This window comes from Micropterus salmoides, unplaced genomic scaffold (assembly GCF_014851395.1).
Source record: "Micropterus salmoides isolate LMB-PRFRI ecotype aquatic unplaced genomic scaffold, ASM1485139v1 Ms_hic_scaffold_11, whole genome shotgun sequence".
In the NCBI taxonomy this organism is placed as follows: Eukaryota; Metazoa; Chordata; class Actinopteri; order Centrarchiformes; family Centrarchidae; genus Micropterus; species Micropterus salmoides.
In genome coordinates this window covers 12,421,853-12,439,937 of record NW_024040152.1, presented here as the reverse complement: position 1 = coordinate 12,439,937, position 18,085 = coordinate 12,421,853, and the positions used below count along the sequence as shown (strand labels likewise).

At 41.0% G+C, this 18,085-nt stretch overlaps 1 protein-coding gene across 4 annotated transcripts in view; it reads right to left on the bottom strand.

Annotated features, from left to right (window-relative positions):
• The window catches only part of cadm4 (cell adhesion molecule 4), a 147,499-nt gene that overhangs the window by 5,900 nt on the left and 123,514 nt on the right, over positions 1–18,085 (bottom strand). For all 4 annotated transcript variants that reach the window (XM_038710939.1, XM_038710940.1, XM_038710938.1 and 1 more), the window contains exons 3-6: positions 16,825–17,112; positions 13,365–13,526; positions 11,591–11,681; positions 6,414–6,586 (exon numbers count right to left, since the gene is read on the bottom strand). In XM_038710939.1, coding sequence (XP_038566867.1) covers positions 6,414–6,586; positions 11,591–11,681; positions 13,365–13,526; positions 16,825–17,112 — 714 coding nt within the window. The remainder of the gene's footprint in view (positions 1–6,413; positions 6,587–11,590; positions 11,682–13,364; positions 13,527–16,824; positions 17,113–18,085) is intronic.

Below are 18,085 nucleotides of genomic sequence, written 5' to 3'. Positions count from 1 at the left end.
GAAGGAAAGAGTTATTTTTCACCGACCAGCAATTGAGGCCAATACCATTTTGATAATTACTAATTACATTTCCAAATTAACTGCATATGTGAAATGGAATCGATCTTGACCCCTGAAAAGGACACAGATAAACGATGTTCTCTGGCAGGCCTCTATGCCAGCTGAGTGGGTTAAAGAAGATGTTTATAATGGGAAAGACATGCTTTAAAGCTTGGGCTGAAGAGAAACCCACCTGGCAGAGTGATATTCATCTTCCAGGCAATTGGAATATATGGGAACACATTCTCTATCACTGACACATTTTCTATGGTACAATGGCAGGAGAGACAGAGACATTGTCTGTGACAGATGCATTCCCAATGGAAAAGTGCCATGCAGGGACTGTCTCATTCAATGGCGAACAATAGCTTGGATCTTGACACATTCTCCAAATCAATGGCTGAGACACAATGGTAGGTAGAGAGGTAGAAAGAGACAAGTTCATATTGCCGTTAAAGACAAAAATAATGGCTGACAAGAACTAAAAGGGAGATGGAGGAGTGGGTGTGAATGCGCGTGTGTGCATCAGCACTTTAAGAATGGATAACATGCCACTTCATCAAACAGTCTCTATAAAACCGCAATGTGCAAGGAAGTCTACGTGAAGTCTCAGGACGCACACACACAAACACACACAGCTTCTTTTGAAACACATGCACGTACCCAGACCACATGTTCATGCATACTTACACACAAATGCATAATTGGCCACACACACATAATACACCCACAAAGACATAAAGCACACCTACACACACCTACCTACACCTACACCCCCCCCCCCCCACACACACACACACACACACACACTGCCCTTTCTGCTCAGGAGTAATTTATTGGTAAGTATTCCTCTGTTCCTCTGTCTCTTCTCTCCCTTTCTCCCAGTGGCCCTGAGATCATCAATCTCTTTTTGCACTCTTCTTATGTCAGCACTATACCTCCCCCAGTCTGTTTTTTTTTCTTTCTTCAAGCCCAGAATGGTCTTCTTCTCTTTGTAAAGAAATGTACATGATGCGTAGTGTATTTTGTGAGAAAAGACAAAGAGATGAGCAGAGTTTTCTGTGAAGTGAAGTGAGAGAGAGGGGGAAAGGAAGAATGGACATGGAATGGAATAGAGAGGAAGAGAAATTATCCCACAGTTGTCTAAGTATATGTGTCTGTTGCTCTTCTCCTGTATGCATGGCTATACAATATGTTGCATGTGTGTGTGGATACATGTATGTGTGCTTGTCACTTGAGCTTGAAGATTAATGGCCGAGGATGGTGCACTAACTGGACTATTACAAATGACCTAAAAATTGTTCTTTCTCACTATTTCCAACTTTTTCTTATCTTCCTACCAACATATCTCACTTCTTTTCCCTTGTTCTTCTTCAACCAAACTCTCTTCCCCTCATTTGCAACCCCTCCATCCTCCACTTTCCTTCATTTGACTGCGTCTCTGGTTTCATTCCTTGGTGACTACATTCCCCCCCTGCCTCTCTTCAACTTAATTAAGGAAAATGCCATACAGCTGTCATTCTCTTAGCCAACAGCGTCCCCCCCCCCCCACCCACCCACATCATATTGTTATTCATTAACACTATATGGCTGCCAATCAGGCACACAGCCCATGTTATTCCAGGGATGGATGTGGCAGCACGTGCGATAATGACGTTTCTCTTCGTATCTCATTCTTGCAGAAGTGCGCCTGAGGATAGTGCGCTGCCATTTTGGATGAGTCCTGTTATTCTTTCATGTTCACTGTTCCTGATTATAAGGACATTGCCCAGAGCAGTGGTGGCTCCAGCTGTCAATCAGTGCACTGAATGTTGGACATTGGTCAGAGGTCCACTGCTGAGGCATTCAAGGCCAACACTGATTGGCTAAAGACTCATTCAAAATGTACTCATATGTCAATATAGGTGCATTGTCATGTGTGAGGGAAAACAGCACTCAAGACCATTTCTTTCAATCAAAATTGACTCTGCATTATCTCTCTCTGGCTTCCTCTGCCACTAGCCCCCAACCTTTTTCCACTTTCATTCTCATTCTGTGCTTTTTGAAAGTCTCACTTCATTAAATAGAAGTCTATGTTTTTCATTCCAATTATTCTGACGGCTCATTACAACAGCCAAGGAGACACAGACTAATCCCTGGTCACCTAGTATCCCTCTCCATCCGACTATGTACCCATCCTTTCATCTTCCTATCACTCCCCTCTGCTTTCCATGACTCTTTCTATAAAACCATTAGTTTCACTATTCTTCCCCTTGCTCACTTCCTGCTCAGTTTTGCATAATTATACACACGCATACACATTCATAAGTGTGTTACATATATGCAAACTAACAATTCTTATCTCCCCATCTCTACCTCTCCCTCTCTCATTCTTTCTCTCTCCATCTCCCACACACTCTCATGCGATTCAATTCTAATGGGTTTTATTGGCTTGGCGATTCATCTGAGTGCAGCAGCTCAGTTCAATTACATAAGGGAGCCCTCCGGGTTTTCACCAGACAATCTGCAACATTCTCCTCCCAGTCACATGCACACGCATGCACATGCACTTTCGAATATATGCACATAAAAAAATCCAATTTCTCCTTAACAATGGTGGCACAGAGATGAAACAACCAACAGAGGCCACATCCTTTACACATTCTGCAAATAATTGCTGTGTGTGTGTTTGTGAAATGTGTATGTGTGTGTATGAGTGTGTGTGCTCTGTGATTCATTTGAAACTATTTGTCACATTTATATCATTAGTGACTCTCTGAAAGTTGCTGAAAGTTAATTTCATCGTATTAAGTTCTGAACACACACACACACACACACACACACACACCAAATTTCTCACTCTCTTTCTCTAAATCATAAACACATCAACACGCTCAGACACACACAGAGTTACACAAGTGTGACCAGTCATATAGAGCTCAGCTTTAATGCATCACGTCTTCTTGCCATGGCCTGGGCTCCCTGGAGAGTTTCCCACCTCTCGCTCTCTGTTCTCCTTCGCCAGCATTACGCCCGTCTCCCTTCATAAAGTGGCAGCGCCTGAAGCACCTGCGACAAATTGGCAGGCACTTTGGCTGAGTTTGTACCCGGTGTACAGACCCTGATGGCAGATAACTTTCACAGAGGGAAGGTTGACACGAAACGAGAAGGAGAGACACGAGAGAGAGCACTTGTAGTTTTTCTGCACCTGCAATAAAATGGTTCCTTTTCCGCTGATTCATCCTTTACAACACACATCCTCCAGCGCTCCCTCCTTGTCCCCCTTCCTCCCCCAGTGCACCATGGGATTCCCTCTGGGAAGGCTGGGAGCCAACTAAACTATTCAGTTTATCTGACAGGCTGTGGTACTGAATGGTAACCTGGGTCTGACCTCCATCGTCCTTCTTCTTTCCCTTTTCTTCCTTCCATTATTTCCTCCTACACTATCTCCCTTCCTCCCTCCCCTCTATCCATCCCCGACTCCTGACTCTGTTGCATTAACTCTCCCATACTCTCAGAAACCTAGGCATTTTTTGAGTAAAGAAAGTGAACTGCAGCTGAACCGAGAACAGAGGGCAAACTGGTGGCATGGTGAAAAACAGTTGAAAGGTTGTGGGAGGAGTGGAGAGAGGAAGTGGACAGGGGGTGTAAAAGAGGTGAGAACAGCGGGCAGAGTAAATGAAAGGAAGGATTTTGAGGAAAGAAATGGGGAGAGGGAGAGAAAAAGGAGAGCCAAAGGAGGAAAGCAGAAAAATAGAGAGATGGAGAAACTGAAATTATTATGACTGAAACAGAAAATCAGTTTACAGAGAATGGAAAAGTAAGGCACAAAAAGAGGTGTGAGATTGGGAAGAGACTGTATATTTTTTTCCTATCAACAAAGCCTTTAGGAATAAGTGTAGAGCTTTGTTACAAAATGAGATATACACTATTTGAAAAAAAGAAAACATAAAAAGACACCTACTATAAAAACGTGGGTGCTGGAATGAAAAAAACACACTTTAGAGTCATGAGTCATCTTAACATATTTTACCAAGTGGAATCATATTTATTTTTAATATTGACTGATGAAATTTGTATCATCAGAAAGTAGCACTTTACTAACACCATATTAAATGATCCATGGTGGTTTATTTGCATATGCAGTGATGTAGAGTAAACACACTGTTTTACAGTTATGTAACATTTGCAAAGACACACATATCACTGGAAACTTTATAGCCTGAATGCAAGGAGTTTATATGACATTTCTGGAGAAAGAATTAACACCCCGTAAGCCAAATTATTAGTTGTGACATACAGGAAAATGAAAAGTGACTTTCAGTCGTCTACAGATTAATATGATGGCTGAATCAACAACTCTGAGCTCTTTGAGATAAGGTTTGAAACAATCTGCCCAGTGGGCGAGCACATATTTTTTGAAGTACAGCAAAGCACCACTGATGTGTGGCTTCAGCAGGAGGAATTAAGAAGCTGATTGCTGGAAATCCAGAGTGCAGAGCAGAGGAGATGAAGCTTGGCTTATGTTGGCTATGTGGATTTCTGGTCTTTTGTGGATTTTGTTTTTTCAGACAGGATTCCTTACTTTAAATGTTCCCTTTTTTCACAATAACAGAGGATATGGGTAAAAAAAGCAAGATAAATCAAATTAATGACCAGCACAGAGCAACAGCATGAAATAAAGAAGATAAATGATGAAATGTAGGAAACAAGAGAAAAACAAATGAAGAAGACAGCTAAAAATGGTGAAGGAGGAAGCTGAGGAGGAGGGAGAAAGACAGAACATTTTTCTACAGAGGGGGCAACTCACATCAAAGCTCGACATGTCTAACCTTCTACGATAGAAAGAGAGACAGAGACAGAGAGAGGGAGGGATGTGGGTGGGGATGTCACCTTTCATCTTGCCACTGTTGCAACCCTTGATGCCTGTAGAAGGCTGCAATTATGTGTGCTGTTTGTACAAGAGCATGCGATGGTTGATTGTGCGTGTTGCACGTGTGGGAGAGAAAGAGAGCGTTAATGTGACGGAGAGATGAGGGGGCGCTAACCAAAAGCAGCCTAAAATGTTATATATAGTAAAATATCATGTCTCTTTTCCCTCCAACCGTCCCTCTGCTTCCAATACATTCTCACTCCCAACCTCCCAACTCGTCAAATATGGAGGAGTGGTGCTTGGATGCAATGACAGGAGCAGCCAGCAGGAGGGTAGTAGACCAAAATGGCAAACTTGCTGAGTGATTAAGCAAAACCACAAAAATATTGTATGGGAAACCGTAGAAGCCTCTGATGATGAGCTAGCTTTGTTGCTGTCCCATTTACTCTCTTGTTTCATGCGTGGATTAAAATACATTATTTCGAATCAGAACCTTTTTTGTAAAAACGGGCTTCAAACTCCAAGAGAAAGTTGGCCGATCTGTCACATTTTCTGAAAACTAACTTTATGGTGATACAACATTTTCATGCAATGTTGCAAGCTCCACCGTCATCCTCTTTAAGCCATGGTGTGCAGTTTATCTAGGTCAACCTTTATTAAGAATTTAGCAACCACCGGTGAATCTAGGTGCAACATCCTGGAAAACTGACAACAAAAGCCCCATACCCGCATCTGACACATCACCTCACCCTCTGATACCTCTGCTCAAGCAACAAGCAAAGTTGATTCGCCTGAATTTTAAATGCAACAGATGTTCCACTGTTGTTTTTTGCCAAATGTTACCATGTAAAACTCAGTTTCAACAGATTCAGCATTGCATTAGTACTTTGCACTGTAACTTCTGTTGTCTTTGTCTCCTATGTGTCAGCTTGTATTGTGAAGTTCATTTAGTTGTCACAAAATCTTGTGCTTTATTTAAGCTACTCTGAATGCCTTGAAGAGAGGATTGGGTCCAGAAGACTTGATAAATTGGTTCTTTACAAGAGATACGCTGAATAATGATGTTGGTGACTAGTATCTGAGCACGGTAGCCTACGTCTTCTTGTGGAATCAATATCTCTGTTGAATCAATTGCAAAGGAGGTTTAGCAGAGGTTTCCTGCTGTGTACCAAATCAGGAAAACAAATAAAGCTGAAAGACAGATGAGACACGCATCACAATTGAATGGTTCTATTGCCCAGTGCCAGAGTAGCCAGACTCCAAAGACACTAGGAAGATAAAAGGATCAATAAGATTTGTCCCCAAAATAGCAAAATAAAATAATTAAAACGCAAAACACAAGAACAAAAAATGCAACAAACAAAAGATCCATTGAACGTAAAATTATTCAGAACAGTTAAGAATTGTCTGGGATACTAATACAAGAAATGAAAACAATAGAGAAAAAGAATCAATGAAGCAAACTTTTTAAACACTTGTGGAAATTCTATGAACTTGTAACATGAAATGAACTATTACTCACCATACACCAATAGGGCATAATGATCAGCAGCGCGTCCGTAGTTGTTCTGGGCCTGGCACAAGTACGTCCCGTTGTGTGATTGGCTGAGACGGGAAATCTGAAAGGTAGGGCCAGAAATCTCTGCCCTCTCAGGTAAGGTGTCATTAATCTTAGACCACTGAATGTTCCTCGGCCTGAAGGGAAGGAGACAGAGAGAGGTATACTGATTGATAATGCTGAAATTATCTGTCTATTAATTGACTGATCAACTGACAGAAAATTTACATTTTTGATAATCAATTAATTGTTCAAGTCTGTATCAAAGAGAAATGCAAAACATTTGCTGGCTCAAGCTTTTTTATTTTATTCTATTTTTTTTTTACAATTTTCAAAATGCATAACAAGTCCTACAACAGCATAATGTTAAGCCTCTATTGTATGCCATTTAAATACAGCTAGATTGTAGATTTACACATATAATTACTTCTACTAGTGTTTCAATTGCCTCTACAACCACCAGTGTTGGGCAGTAATGCATTAGTAATCTGTTATAGTAATGTGGTTACATGTGGTTACAATTTGAAATTTAGTAATTACATTAGTTACAAGTCCCCTTAACGCTTAGTTACTTTGACAATTTGGGGGTTGGCTTGTTCTCTCTCTTACTGGGATGATATCAGTTTAGTCTTCAGTGGAGAGACTGGTCTGGGATGTTTTAGCTTGGCAAGGGGTTGGAGGTGTGGGGAAGCAGTTAGCCTCTACCAAAAGAGGAGAAAAAGGACTACCGATAACTCCAAATGTGCATATGTTGTCTCTTTACATGTACACTTGGTACATGTAGCTGCAAAAGTGTTAAGCCTACATTCAGAAATCAACTGGATATGTTTAGAGTTGGAAAGACTGTAAACACCGCAGCTATACTGTAAGCATAGGACTTGTGTAATATGCAGAGGGTCAGTAATTGCCTCCAAAATAATGTCCATAATAATGTTTTCTCTTTCTGCACTTGTTAAATAGAGACAGCGGGACATGTGGGTGTGGCTGAGTTGTTTAAAGTCACCTTGGATTAAGCTGGACTGAATAACAAAAGTTATTTTACATTTTGCTGTTGCATATTTAGCAATGAATGATATAAGTACTTTTTCAATGTGTAATAAGTAATGAATAATTTCTGAGATTTCTCAAGTAACTGGCAAATCACTGTTAACTACCTCTCTAACTAATACCACTAGTAAACTACTAGTCTTAAACACATTTAGTAAAACCTGAAGTGCTAAAGGGTATTAAAAATGAGAAAGGGAAAGGAGACAAGGGATGAAGCACAGGCACAGACGGATGCTATAAAAAGAGAGGTGAATAAGGAGGGTAAAGAAGCCCACAGGGGGACAATGACATGAGAAGAAAGTATAAAAGCGTTTGGAGAATAAGCCAATGGCAACAGAGGGATGCATCCTGACAAATAATGAGATGGATGGACAAAGGGCAGCGATTGTGTGAAAGGGTTGGCAAGAGGGAAAGGAGGGCAGATGAGAGAGAAATAGGGTGTCAGATGTGCATAGTGGGAAAAAAAAGAAAATGAAAAGTAGTTTGTGTACTAGTGTTATCACAGGTAGAGGAAAGACAGAGAGAAGACGAAATGGTGGGGTGGGAGATGAAGGCAGGGAGAAGGCAGACAAAATGAATTGGTCATGAAAGACAGGCAGGCAGAACAGACAGGAGGTGCGAGGATTACAGAGACATCCTGGCGAACAAAACTGTGTGTGTGTGTGTGTGTGTGTGTGTGTGTGTGTGTCTGGCTGAGTGTCATGGCTCATGCCACCCTGGCCAGATTACAATCCTGACTCATCTGGGTTCTAATCCCTCAGGACGTCTAATTAAACCTCTCTCTTGCTTAGTCACACACACTCTCTCACTCATCCTACACACACTAAACGTGCACAAACAAAATCTCGCTCTCTCTAGCGCACACACACACACACACACATATATATACACATGTACTCCCACAGTAATTCCTTCAAACGCTAACACACAAATAAGCAGGCAATTAAGCAAAATGACAAAACGTCGTCTGCATCTCTTCTCCTAATAAGAGGACAAACAATGAGTGTACCCCTCCTTCAAAAGGAAGTAGCATATAATTGGCCATTAATACCTAACAGGCAATTAACAGGGCCAGGGAGCAAGCGGGAGAGCGACAAGGGGACTGTAATGCGTGTGTGTGCATGTGTGTCCAGGCCAGCGTGAGATGAGGGTCAGAGTCCAGAATGGCCTCCTGTCCCATCTCTCACTGTCACATATGCGTGCACGTACCACACAAACACACACACAAACACACACACACACACACACACACAGTGTCCTCAACCAGCCGTTACAAAGCTGTAGTGGGGCTGTGGCCAATACGATTCTCAGCCAGTCCTCACTGTGAGATTTCACTTAAGTCATCACACACACAAACACACACACATGCACACACTTTGGCTGCATGAAGCTTTACTGTGGAGCTTTAGTGGACTTGATGCCCACAGACAGACGGACCATCTAGGGGAGGGTTTAAGAGCTTAGGACCCAATACCCTTCTGGATAGCGCACAAAGGGCTGTGAACACACTAGAAAAAGGATTTGTTTCAAAGCTGGCTCTTAAAAGTGTTGACTGCTGATTGGGTTTAGTAGCTCTACCCTCACACACAGAGCCACATACAAGTTTATATGTCCAAACTCATTTCTAGTATTCTTTTACACTACACTTTTACATCTCTGCCTCCCTCTAAAGCTCTTATTCTCTTTGTCCTTCATGCAATAAAATATGGATCAGGTGGTTTTTATCCGTCCGCCAGACATTAAATGTCAGGTGATATCGCAGATACAGTACAACTCTTTTGGTTTATGATCTAACTTAGATGCACAATCCATATCCTGATTGTTTTGATAACAGGGGTAATACACCCTTGGTTTAACTTCAGGAATGATCTGCATCATTTGTGAAGGACAGCATGTGGTCATACTCAGTTGGACAGTCTATATCTCCTTTCCATTTCCAAGAAAGTAGTTTATATGAAGTTTCTCAGGAGTTCATTTCTAAGAATAGTTCTTGTGGTAATTAGAGGGAGTTTATTGAGATTTGTGGAGATCAGAAGTACTTGGTTACTTGTAGTTTCCAAGAAAGAAGGCTGATAAAGCACACATGTTCTCCTTTCAATGGTGTTCACATCACCTTATTCTTGTACTTTTGACAAAGGGATGTAAATCAGCAAATAAATGAAACTGTTAAAATACTTTCAATAAAATGATAAAACATTATTTGGAGTCAAAGGAGTTTAGTTTACATAGACAGAAGAGACACTGCGGAGTCTTTTTCACAATGACTCTGTATCTGAATCTGTATTTTCACTAAATCTCAATCTGCACAGCTCCCAAGTTATTTGCAGGTCAACATTAATTAATATTAACGGAGACGTTTTTTCCGCAGTTTGCTTTGCATCTGGTACAAACACAACGTCCACAAATCAGTCACTGTATTTTTGTAAAAACAATTTCAAATACCTTTCACTCATTTTTTACTACGTTGTTTTTTGGATGCTGTGGTTGTATGCTTGCATGCCGTTCGTTTGATTATGTTTGTTTAGGCTACTATTCGTTACTGCTGAAGTTACTAGCTGCAATCCTATTGATACATAAACTAGACTCCATGGCTTTGACTTTGGCTTAGGAAAGTGTTTTATATTAATACATATTAAAACATTGACAGGCTTGTTGTCACACTTTCTACAGTAGGCTACTACAAAAAACATGCCATCTAATTGAGGCTAACTTGCCCTGGGAATATCTATGGTGGCTTTTCAAACCAATTTTAAATACCTGCTTGTTAGTGATTGTTAGTGTGGAGTGATTGTCATGCGATGACAGACATGGGTCGTTTGTGCATGCAAAGATGCATGTAATATTTTTGTGTAAATATGTTGAACATTGAAGTACAACACAATTTATATTTGAGCTGAATGTTAGTCCTTCATTCAATCCATACATTTCAATGTGGAAGATAAAATTTCTTGCAGAAAAATAAAAACTTGAACAAAGTTCCTTTCAGACCCTGTCTTGCTGTGTTTAAACAAACTGTTTAAAATCATCCAAACTGTCCAAACTGACCTGTTCTTTTTGAAAATTGCTTCAAGCAAATACAAAAAAACATTACCAGATACTTATCTACCTCATCAGTTGAACTGCTAAACTATTCTCTGCAGTCTGTGGCCACATCAATGACAACCTTTGGCTATGACTTCTGCAATCATTTTAGATCGCTAAATTCAAGCTTATTCTGAGTTACACTTTGAAAAGGTGCTCTGGGTAAATGTGGGATCTGAACTCATCTAAAGTCAGCAACAATTTTACCCTCATCGGTGTAGCTGTTACCTGCAGCTACCAGCTGTTTGGTGAAGTTACGACCTAAATGTCATTCTCATAGCTCAAAACTATTTCCCAAAACAGTTTTAATGTGTATACTTGCAGTCCCATTTTCTCATTATGAAATTTTGTGTTTGCAAGGGTTGTCGTTGAACTTGGCAACCTTCTGCATGTTGTCGTCAATCAAACGCTTTCAGTGTATCCTTAAGCCGATTTGTCAAGACTCACTGCAGCTTTTCAAGTGAAATGCTTTGTTTATTGACAAACCTTTTATACTTTCTGATTATTTTGTCAGGAATTCATTTTGGAATGAGAGAAAACACAAACACACTGCTAGGACATCCCAAAAAAGCTTCACAGGCAGGCTGGTAAATGTGCCGGTTTCATTTCTTGGGAAAAGTGAAGTTGAATGCATGTATGATTGAAATTCTTTTTCAAACTACGTGTTGCAGTATGGTGACTACAAAAAGGCATCATACCTCCTTAAACCAAGACCTGAAATAGTCTTTTAAATATTTTTTTAATAATAAGAAAACAGGCCATCATTCGCACACAACACTCAGCGTAGTGAGGTTTCTATATCGGCATTTCATTGTTATTTTTACTGCCATGACTCTGTACATGTGCTGTGCCTGTTTGAGTACGTATGTTTTGTGTATCATATTTTCAGGTTCTATAGCAGTTTGTGTCATTATGTTATTTGAAAAAGTAGGACATAGTTGACATTTAACTGAAGGCAGATCAAACCAACACAAAACAGTTTAGCACATGTACACACACATACACAGACTTACAGAGGGTTCCCAGTGACGGAGCAGGTGAGACTCAGCGAGTCGCCCTCTCGCAAAATGCCAGAAGGAGGAACAATTCTAACTGTAGGTGCAACTGTGTGGAGAGAAAAGGAGAGGAGGGGTAAATAAATGAGTATGCAGGTGAGAGAGAAGACAAGAAAGGCACAATAGAAAACAAATGGATCAAAATGATCAAAACGGAGCAACAATCAGACAGGAAAAAAATAAATAAAAAAATCAGGAAATGAGAGAGAGACAGCGAGGGAACAAAAAGGAGGAACAAGGGAAAAGCGAGAAAGTGGCAGGAGAAAGGGTCTTTAACATCTGTTTCCAAGGCAACCAGCCGACAATCCTACGGTTGAGACACCTGTTATCATAAGCAGCCCACCGCTCCAGCAGCTGCTGTACTGCACTTACTTCAGTAACAGAGCGATGGCAAGCCAAATCCACACTGACAGTTGATCATTATTACCAGTTCTCTGGCTGGAGGAACCATCAGCACACAGATTGACAAAACTGTTGAATATGAATCATTCTGACCTATCAACAAATATTAGTATACATGTGGCAAATTAATTAACCAAAGACTGGTGCAGATGTGCGTATATGCCTGTGGAATGTTTAACTATCCAGAATTATTGGTATATTTTTGGGATATTGAATGAGGAGAGAGCAAATGTAGCAAGTGAATATTGGCTGACTTGTTGAACAACATCATAGTAACATCGGGGGAGAAAAATTATTTTATGTACTTTAACATATATTACCACTGAATATGAATGAGCCACCTACTGCCCCCATGTTCCTTTGCAACACATGCTGCTACAATTTGTATTATTCTTATTTTTGCTTATCATTATTAACATTATTACCACTAAAATTACTTGTACTTTACTTTATCTATGTGGACTTTGCATTGTGCTTCTGGATGTTCTTAAACTTGTTTGATAGGATTAGAAGCAAACAAAATGGATTTACATTTTATAGATATTAAATGATGGATTTTAGACTTCTACAAAAATGGTTGGAGGGATGTAGCTCATAGCTGTCTGACATTTTCAAGATTAATCCTACTGAAACATCTACAGATGTGAAGACATTGAGAATTCAGCCTAAAATAAAAATATGGTTCTTTCTGAACTTGTTGCTCTGGGTAAATATTAGATATTAAGCCAATTATAAATTTAAATCTCTTGCAGTACTTTTAGTGTTTGGTTTTACCTGTCTTGAATGAAGATTTGTGCTGAGATTTCCAAGCATACTAACTTGTGCAAATAGGCCAGCAAAGATCCATCAATCCCACAGTGCTGGGATCACTGCACATACTAACGTGACAAAGGTTTTTTTCAACTGATGTTGGTTAGCTCCTTAAACCACAGGCCAGGACCTGGCCGCAGACCTGTTTCTGGCAGCTCTCCGCATGACAAGATTTGTATGTATTAGGTTTTAATGAGAGCTGGTCTCATACAGGCCAGCTCTGAATATCCTGGACTGTATATAAATGAGCTTCATTCTAAAATGAGATATCCACCATTTGAAAAATGAGTCTGCTACCCTGACAAAATAATGGGAGGCGTTAAAGTAAAACACTGTAATGAATAGTACTGAAGTAGCAACTTAAGTGACAGCAATACAGATGGAATAATTTGGGTTTTTGAAATATTTGGTGATGAACATTATGTTACTTCATTTGTTTCCAAGATGGATAGAAAAATCTTCACACACACACACACACACACACACACACACACACACGTCGGAAGATGGAGAGACTTACAATACACATCCAAGCGATAGTGTCGAATCCTCTTCTGCCCGCTGAGTGCCGGGTGGAATGCCTCGCAGCTCAGTGCTGCCCCGTTGTCTTTCCTTTCTACCGGGATTCGGATGGTGCTGGACACACTGAACGTCTTACCATTGTCCTGCTGGGATACCACACCTGGAGAGAGACAGAGGCGATGAGATGATGGAATGAAAGAAGACAGGTGGGACGGCTGGGAAACAAGTTAGCAGCCAAAACATGCCCGTTTTTCCCTTCTCCCTGCTGAGACATCACACCTATGGTGAGAGAGGAAAACAGACAAGGAGGAGGAAGAAGGGAGGGAAAAGAGAATGAGACTTTTAGAGGAGAACACAGGTGGATTGAAGAAGTGAGCAGACTGAAAGGAAGACTAAGTTAGAAGAAGTTAGTGAATGATGAATTAGTTTGTTTCACAGCAGCACCAGGTACCTGTAGAGGGGAGAATGAGTGGTGGAGGAAAGAATAAGAGAGAGAGAAAAGCAATTTGCATCTATATTTCATGGCAATTGTGAGCAGCAGAACTGTTTGTTTGCAGATGGTAAATCAACTGAATATTTTGTGTGTGTGCGTGAGTGAAAGAAAGAGAGAGAGAGAGAGAGAGAGAGAGAGATGGGGGGAGCAAGACAGGTAAATGAGAGAATATGCATAACCGAATTGAAATTTTAACTGAGTCAGACAGAGAGAGAGAGAGGGGCGTCAAAGGACCAGGGTGAGAGAAGAAAGGCATGCAGAGAGGTGCTCATAGACATACAGAGAGAGCGAGAGAGGGCAGCAAAATGGGCATGATTGATGGAGGGTGGGGGCGAGGAGAGCTGCGGCGAGACAAGCCCAGACATGAAAGAGGATGATAAGAGTGCCAAGCCAGATGCAGAGTGGAAGAAAGAGGAGGAGAGACAGGAGGAGGGAGGAGGGGAGGAGGAACAGCAGGGTGACACGGTCACGTATTGGGAGTTTGTGCTTGTTGAGGCAGAATACAACAACATTACTTAAATCGCGCTGAGTTTTCAATTATTGCTGGCCAGCAAATGAAAGCAGGCCCAATCAAAGCGTGAGAGAGGATGGTGGTGGGTGCAGATGAGCAGGAATAAGGCAGCAGTGGGAAGATAGTGTCTTAATTAAAGAGTGCTTTCCTATATCTGTTGGGATCTGCCTCTAACCTTTAGTGTCACAGTTCATTTAACTCACGGCCAAAAGAGAGAGGCGGGAAGAAGAGGAGGAGATAGGAGAGAAAACAGGAGAAACGAGGAAAAAGGAGGATAAGAGAGGAAAGAGAAAGAGAGGGTAAGAGAAATGAGGGGATAAGAGGAGAGAGTGGGAACAGGAAGAGAGGAGAAGACAAAAGAGGAAAGACAGGAAGAAAAGAGAGAAGAAACAAGCCAAGAGGAGAGAAGAGGAAACAAGAGGAGAGAGGAAATGAGAGGAGACAGGTAGAGAGAGGTGGAGAAGAGAGTAGAGAAGAGAGACAAAAGTGCAGTCAGCCTGTCTCTTTGAATGGCTACATGACTCTTAAAACCATTTGCAACCAATAACCAAGGTGAGGAGTGTCACGTCTTTGTCACCAGTGAAATTTAAAAGAGAAATAAAAGAAGAACGGGAGATCAGATGAAAAGAAAGGGAATGAGTAAAGTGGAAGGACAGAGAAGGAGAATAAATGACAGAGACAAGCATGTTCTGACAGAGAAAAAGGGAAGAGACTGGATGAAAGAGATGCCGAGTGTCAGACAAAAATAGAAAGTAAAAGAGACAACGGCTGACATGAAGTTTAGAAGGGCAAAGCATTGCTCGCTGCATGTCCCAAAAACTGTTGACACCAGATTATCTCACATTATTTCATCTAGTCTGCGTGAGTTATTTGAAGGCAAAGGGTATGAATTAATGAATAACAATAACGTAATAATGTGACAGCGATTTGTACTTTTAAAAGTCGTCTGCATTTATTAAAAAACTGAGATAAATTGAATAAAAAAATAATAGCCATTAGCCGGAGCGTGAGATGTTGTGCATAACATAACTCCTAAGAGATATTTTGTTCGTGCTAAGGCAACGGAACAAGGTTTTTGAGAAACTGAAATCAAAACCTCGCTTTATACACAAATGCTGATTTAACGGCAGAGCGCAAAAATATGATTTCTCAGGGGTCAAATAGGCTGAAGACAATGGAAAGATAGGTCTCAGATGTATTATTGAGCAAAGAGATCCAAAGAGAGCCAGCGAGTTAGAAAGAAGGATAGATCAAGGTAACAGACTAATAGATGGCTCATAGATTCATCAGATGCAAAGAAGCAGGGAGAGTTAGATGATGGTGTTACATTTCTTTACTTATTGCAATATATAATGAGTTGAACCACAAGATACGGTTTGTCTTTACCGTTCAAGATGGAATTTCACAAAAGCCAGGTCAATAAAGTCCAGTTTCTCCTATTTTGACCGTTCATTGCACATCATGGATACCTATAACCTTGTCGGCAATTCTGTTAAGTTTCTTCACTAACATTAACATCAATTAATGATGAGTTGAACCTCAAGATACAGTTTAGGTGTCTTTATTGTTCAAGTGCATCTTAATCACAAAAGTATCACTCGGCTGACGTATCACTTACCCTGTTAAAAAAGTTATAACCACCATTGTATAAGTTAAGGCAAAGTAGTGCCAATTGCCTTTTCTAAATATGGAAATTATGTATTGTTTTTCCAAATACAAAACAGACGTTGAATTAAAAAGTGCGTCTTTGTGAGTGTGTGAAGTTGAGGTAAAGTGAGAAAAGCTGGTGTGCATGTATCTGCATCTGTGCTTTCATGTAATGGTGCACTTGTCAGATAATGTCCAAATAAAAGACATTTGAATTGGAATTTTCAAGAGAGAGCATACAGAGAGCAATATACGGGGAGATGTTTATCTGCTTTGATAGGGAAAGAATTTGACTTGTGGACATATTAGACAGAAAAAGCACAGAAATATTTCCAGTGATGTCTGTCTTCTCAAAACAAAGATCAACACAAGTAGATGAACACACTTCTATGAACTTATGACTCTTCGTCTAAGGAGTGGAAACAGAAAAGTTCTCAGTGTTCACATCTCAAAAAAGTGTGTTTGATCACTTGAATCTACACTGTTGCCTAAAAAAATATTGCAAAGAGCATTTGTTTAAAATCAAGGAAACTAGTAGAGAGGGAGAGATTCTGGCAGCCCCACAGCCAAAACCTTCATTTTCTCCATCCATTTATTCATCCATCTTAACCTGCTCCCATCAACTGATCTATCTGCCATTCCCTCTGTCAACCCATCAATCACCCATCCATTCGTGCTTCTTTTATTCAGCACTCAATCTGTGATATCATCCACCCATTGTGCTTCACCTGCCCTATATTTCCCCATTAGTTACCTCATTTATCTTTCATAATCATCTAACGATTCATCAGTCCAATGTCCAGGTACCTGGTATTTCCCGGCCATTACGAATCCAGCGCAGGGTGGCGGCCGGCTTGCTGCGTGGCGACACACAGGTGAGCTCCACCTCGCCGCCCTCCACCGCCTCCTGCTTCACCTCCACCGCGGGCGTCTCCGGGGGCACCAAAACAGACAGTGTTGCCACCTGGTGGTGTGTAGCATCTGTGTAGAGCTGGCAGAAGTAGCCGCCCTCATCCCACACGCTGACGTTGGTCAACGTGATGCGCACCAGCCGTGGCGTGAAGAGCACCATCTGGAAACGGTCATCCTTCAGGGCTGGAGGTACATGAAGACAATGGAGAGGGGTGGGGCGTAAGTAAGACAGCATGGGATGGGGTTGTTGAGGAGGAGGGTACAGAGAGAGAAAGATGATGGGAGATGCAGGAGAGAAGATGGGGTAAGTGACAGAAAGAGTGCTAAGGTATAAAGTACATCAGATCTACATCACAATCTTGTGAAGTGAGACTAAATTTTGGCAATATGGGGGTGCTCAGTGTCTCATTTTACATAGAACTACCGGTTTTCTCTCAATAAGTTAATGTACAGCCTATTATGATATAAATTTCAACATATAATGCTGTAAATAAAAATGTGAAAAGAAAGTAATAAATATATATATATATATATCAAGAGCGAGAATAAATCCAAAATTTTAACCGTTAAGGTGCTCTTCAGCGTGTGTGTGTGTGTGTGTGTGTGTGTGTGTGTGTGTGTGTGTGTGTGTGTGCAGACAGAGACAAGCTGTGCCGGTGTTGTGCCCAGTTGTGCGCACCTCACGGGACGTTTGGATCATTTATCACCATTAACGAACCACACAAAGAATATTATATAGTTTTTAAACAGACCCACGAGGAACTGCAACTTGCGTGCAGTTGTCGGCCGCACGGCATACACGCAAAACTCTGCACAAGACCGGTGAATGGCAGAGGAGCAGAGAGAAAATGGTCAACAATAAGCCTCAGTTTAGCTGGAAATGTACAGTGTAAATTACAGTGAGTAATGAATAAAGACTGCAGCTCTGCAGCTTCTCAAGATTAAAGCGGTGCTACTGTGTGTTACACTACAATCACTAAGCAGACGAGCGAAATCAGTTACATATTCAGTGGGCTGACTAAGTAGGAATGTGAGTTACCTGCTGAGAAATGCAGGTTATGGGTCAAATCAGTTACCAGTGAAGTGGGTTGCCAAAGCATGCATGCGAACAACCTGGCTTGACGAATTAATAGCCTAGCTCAGAGAGTGGGTAGCT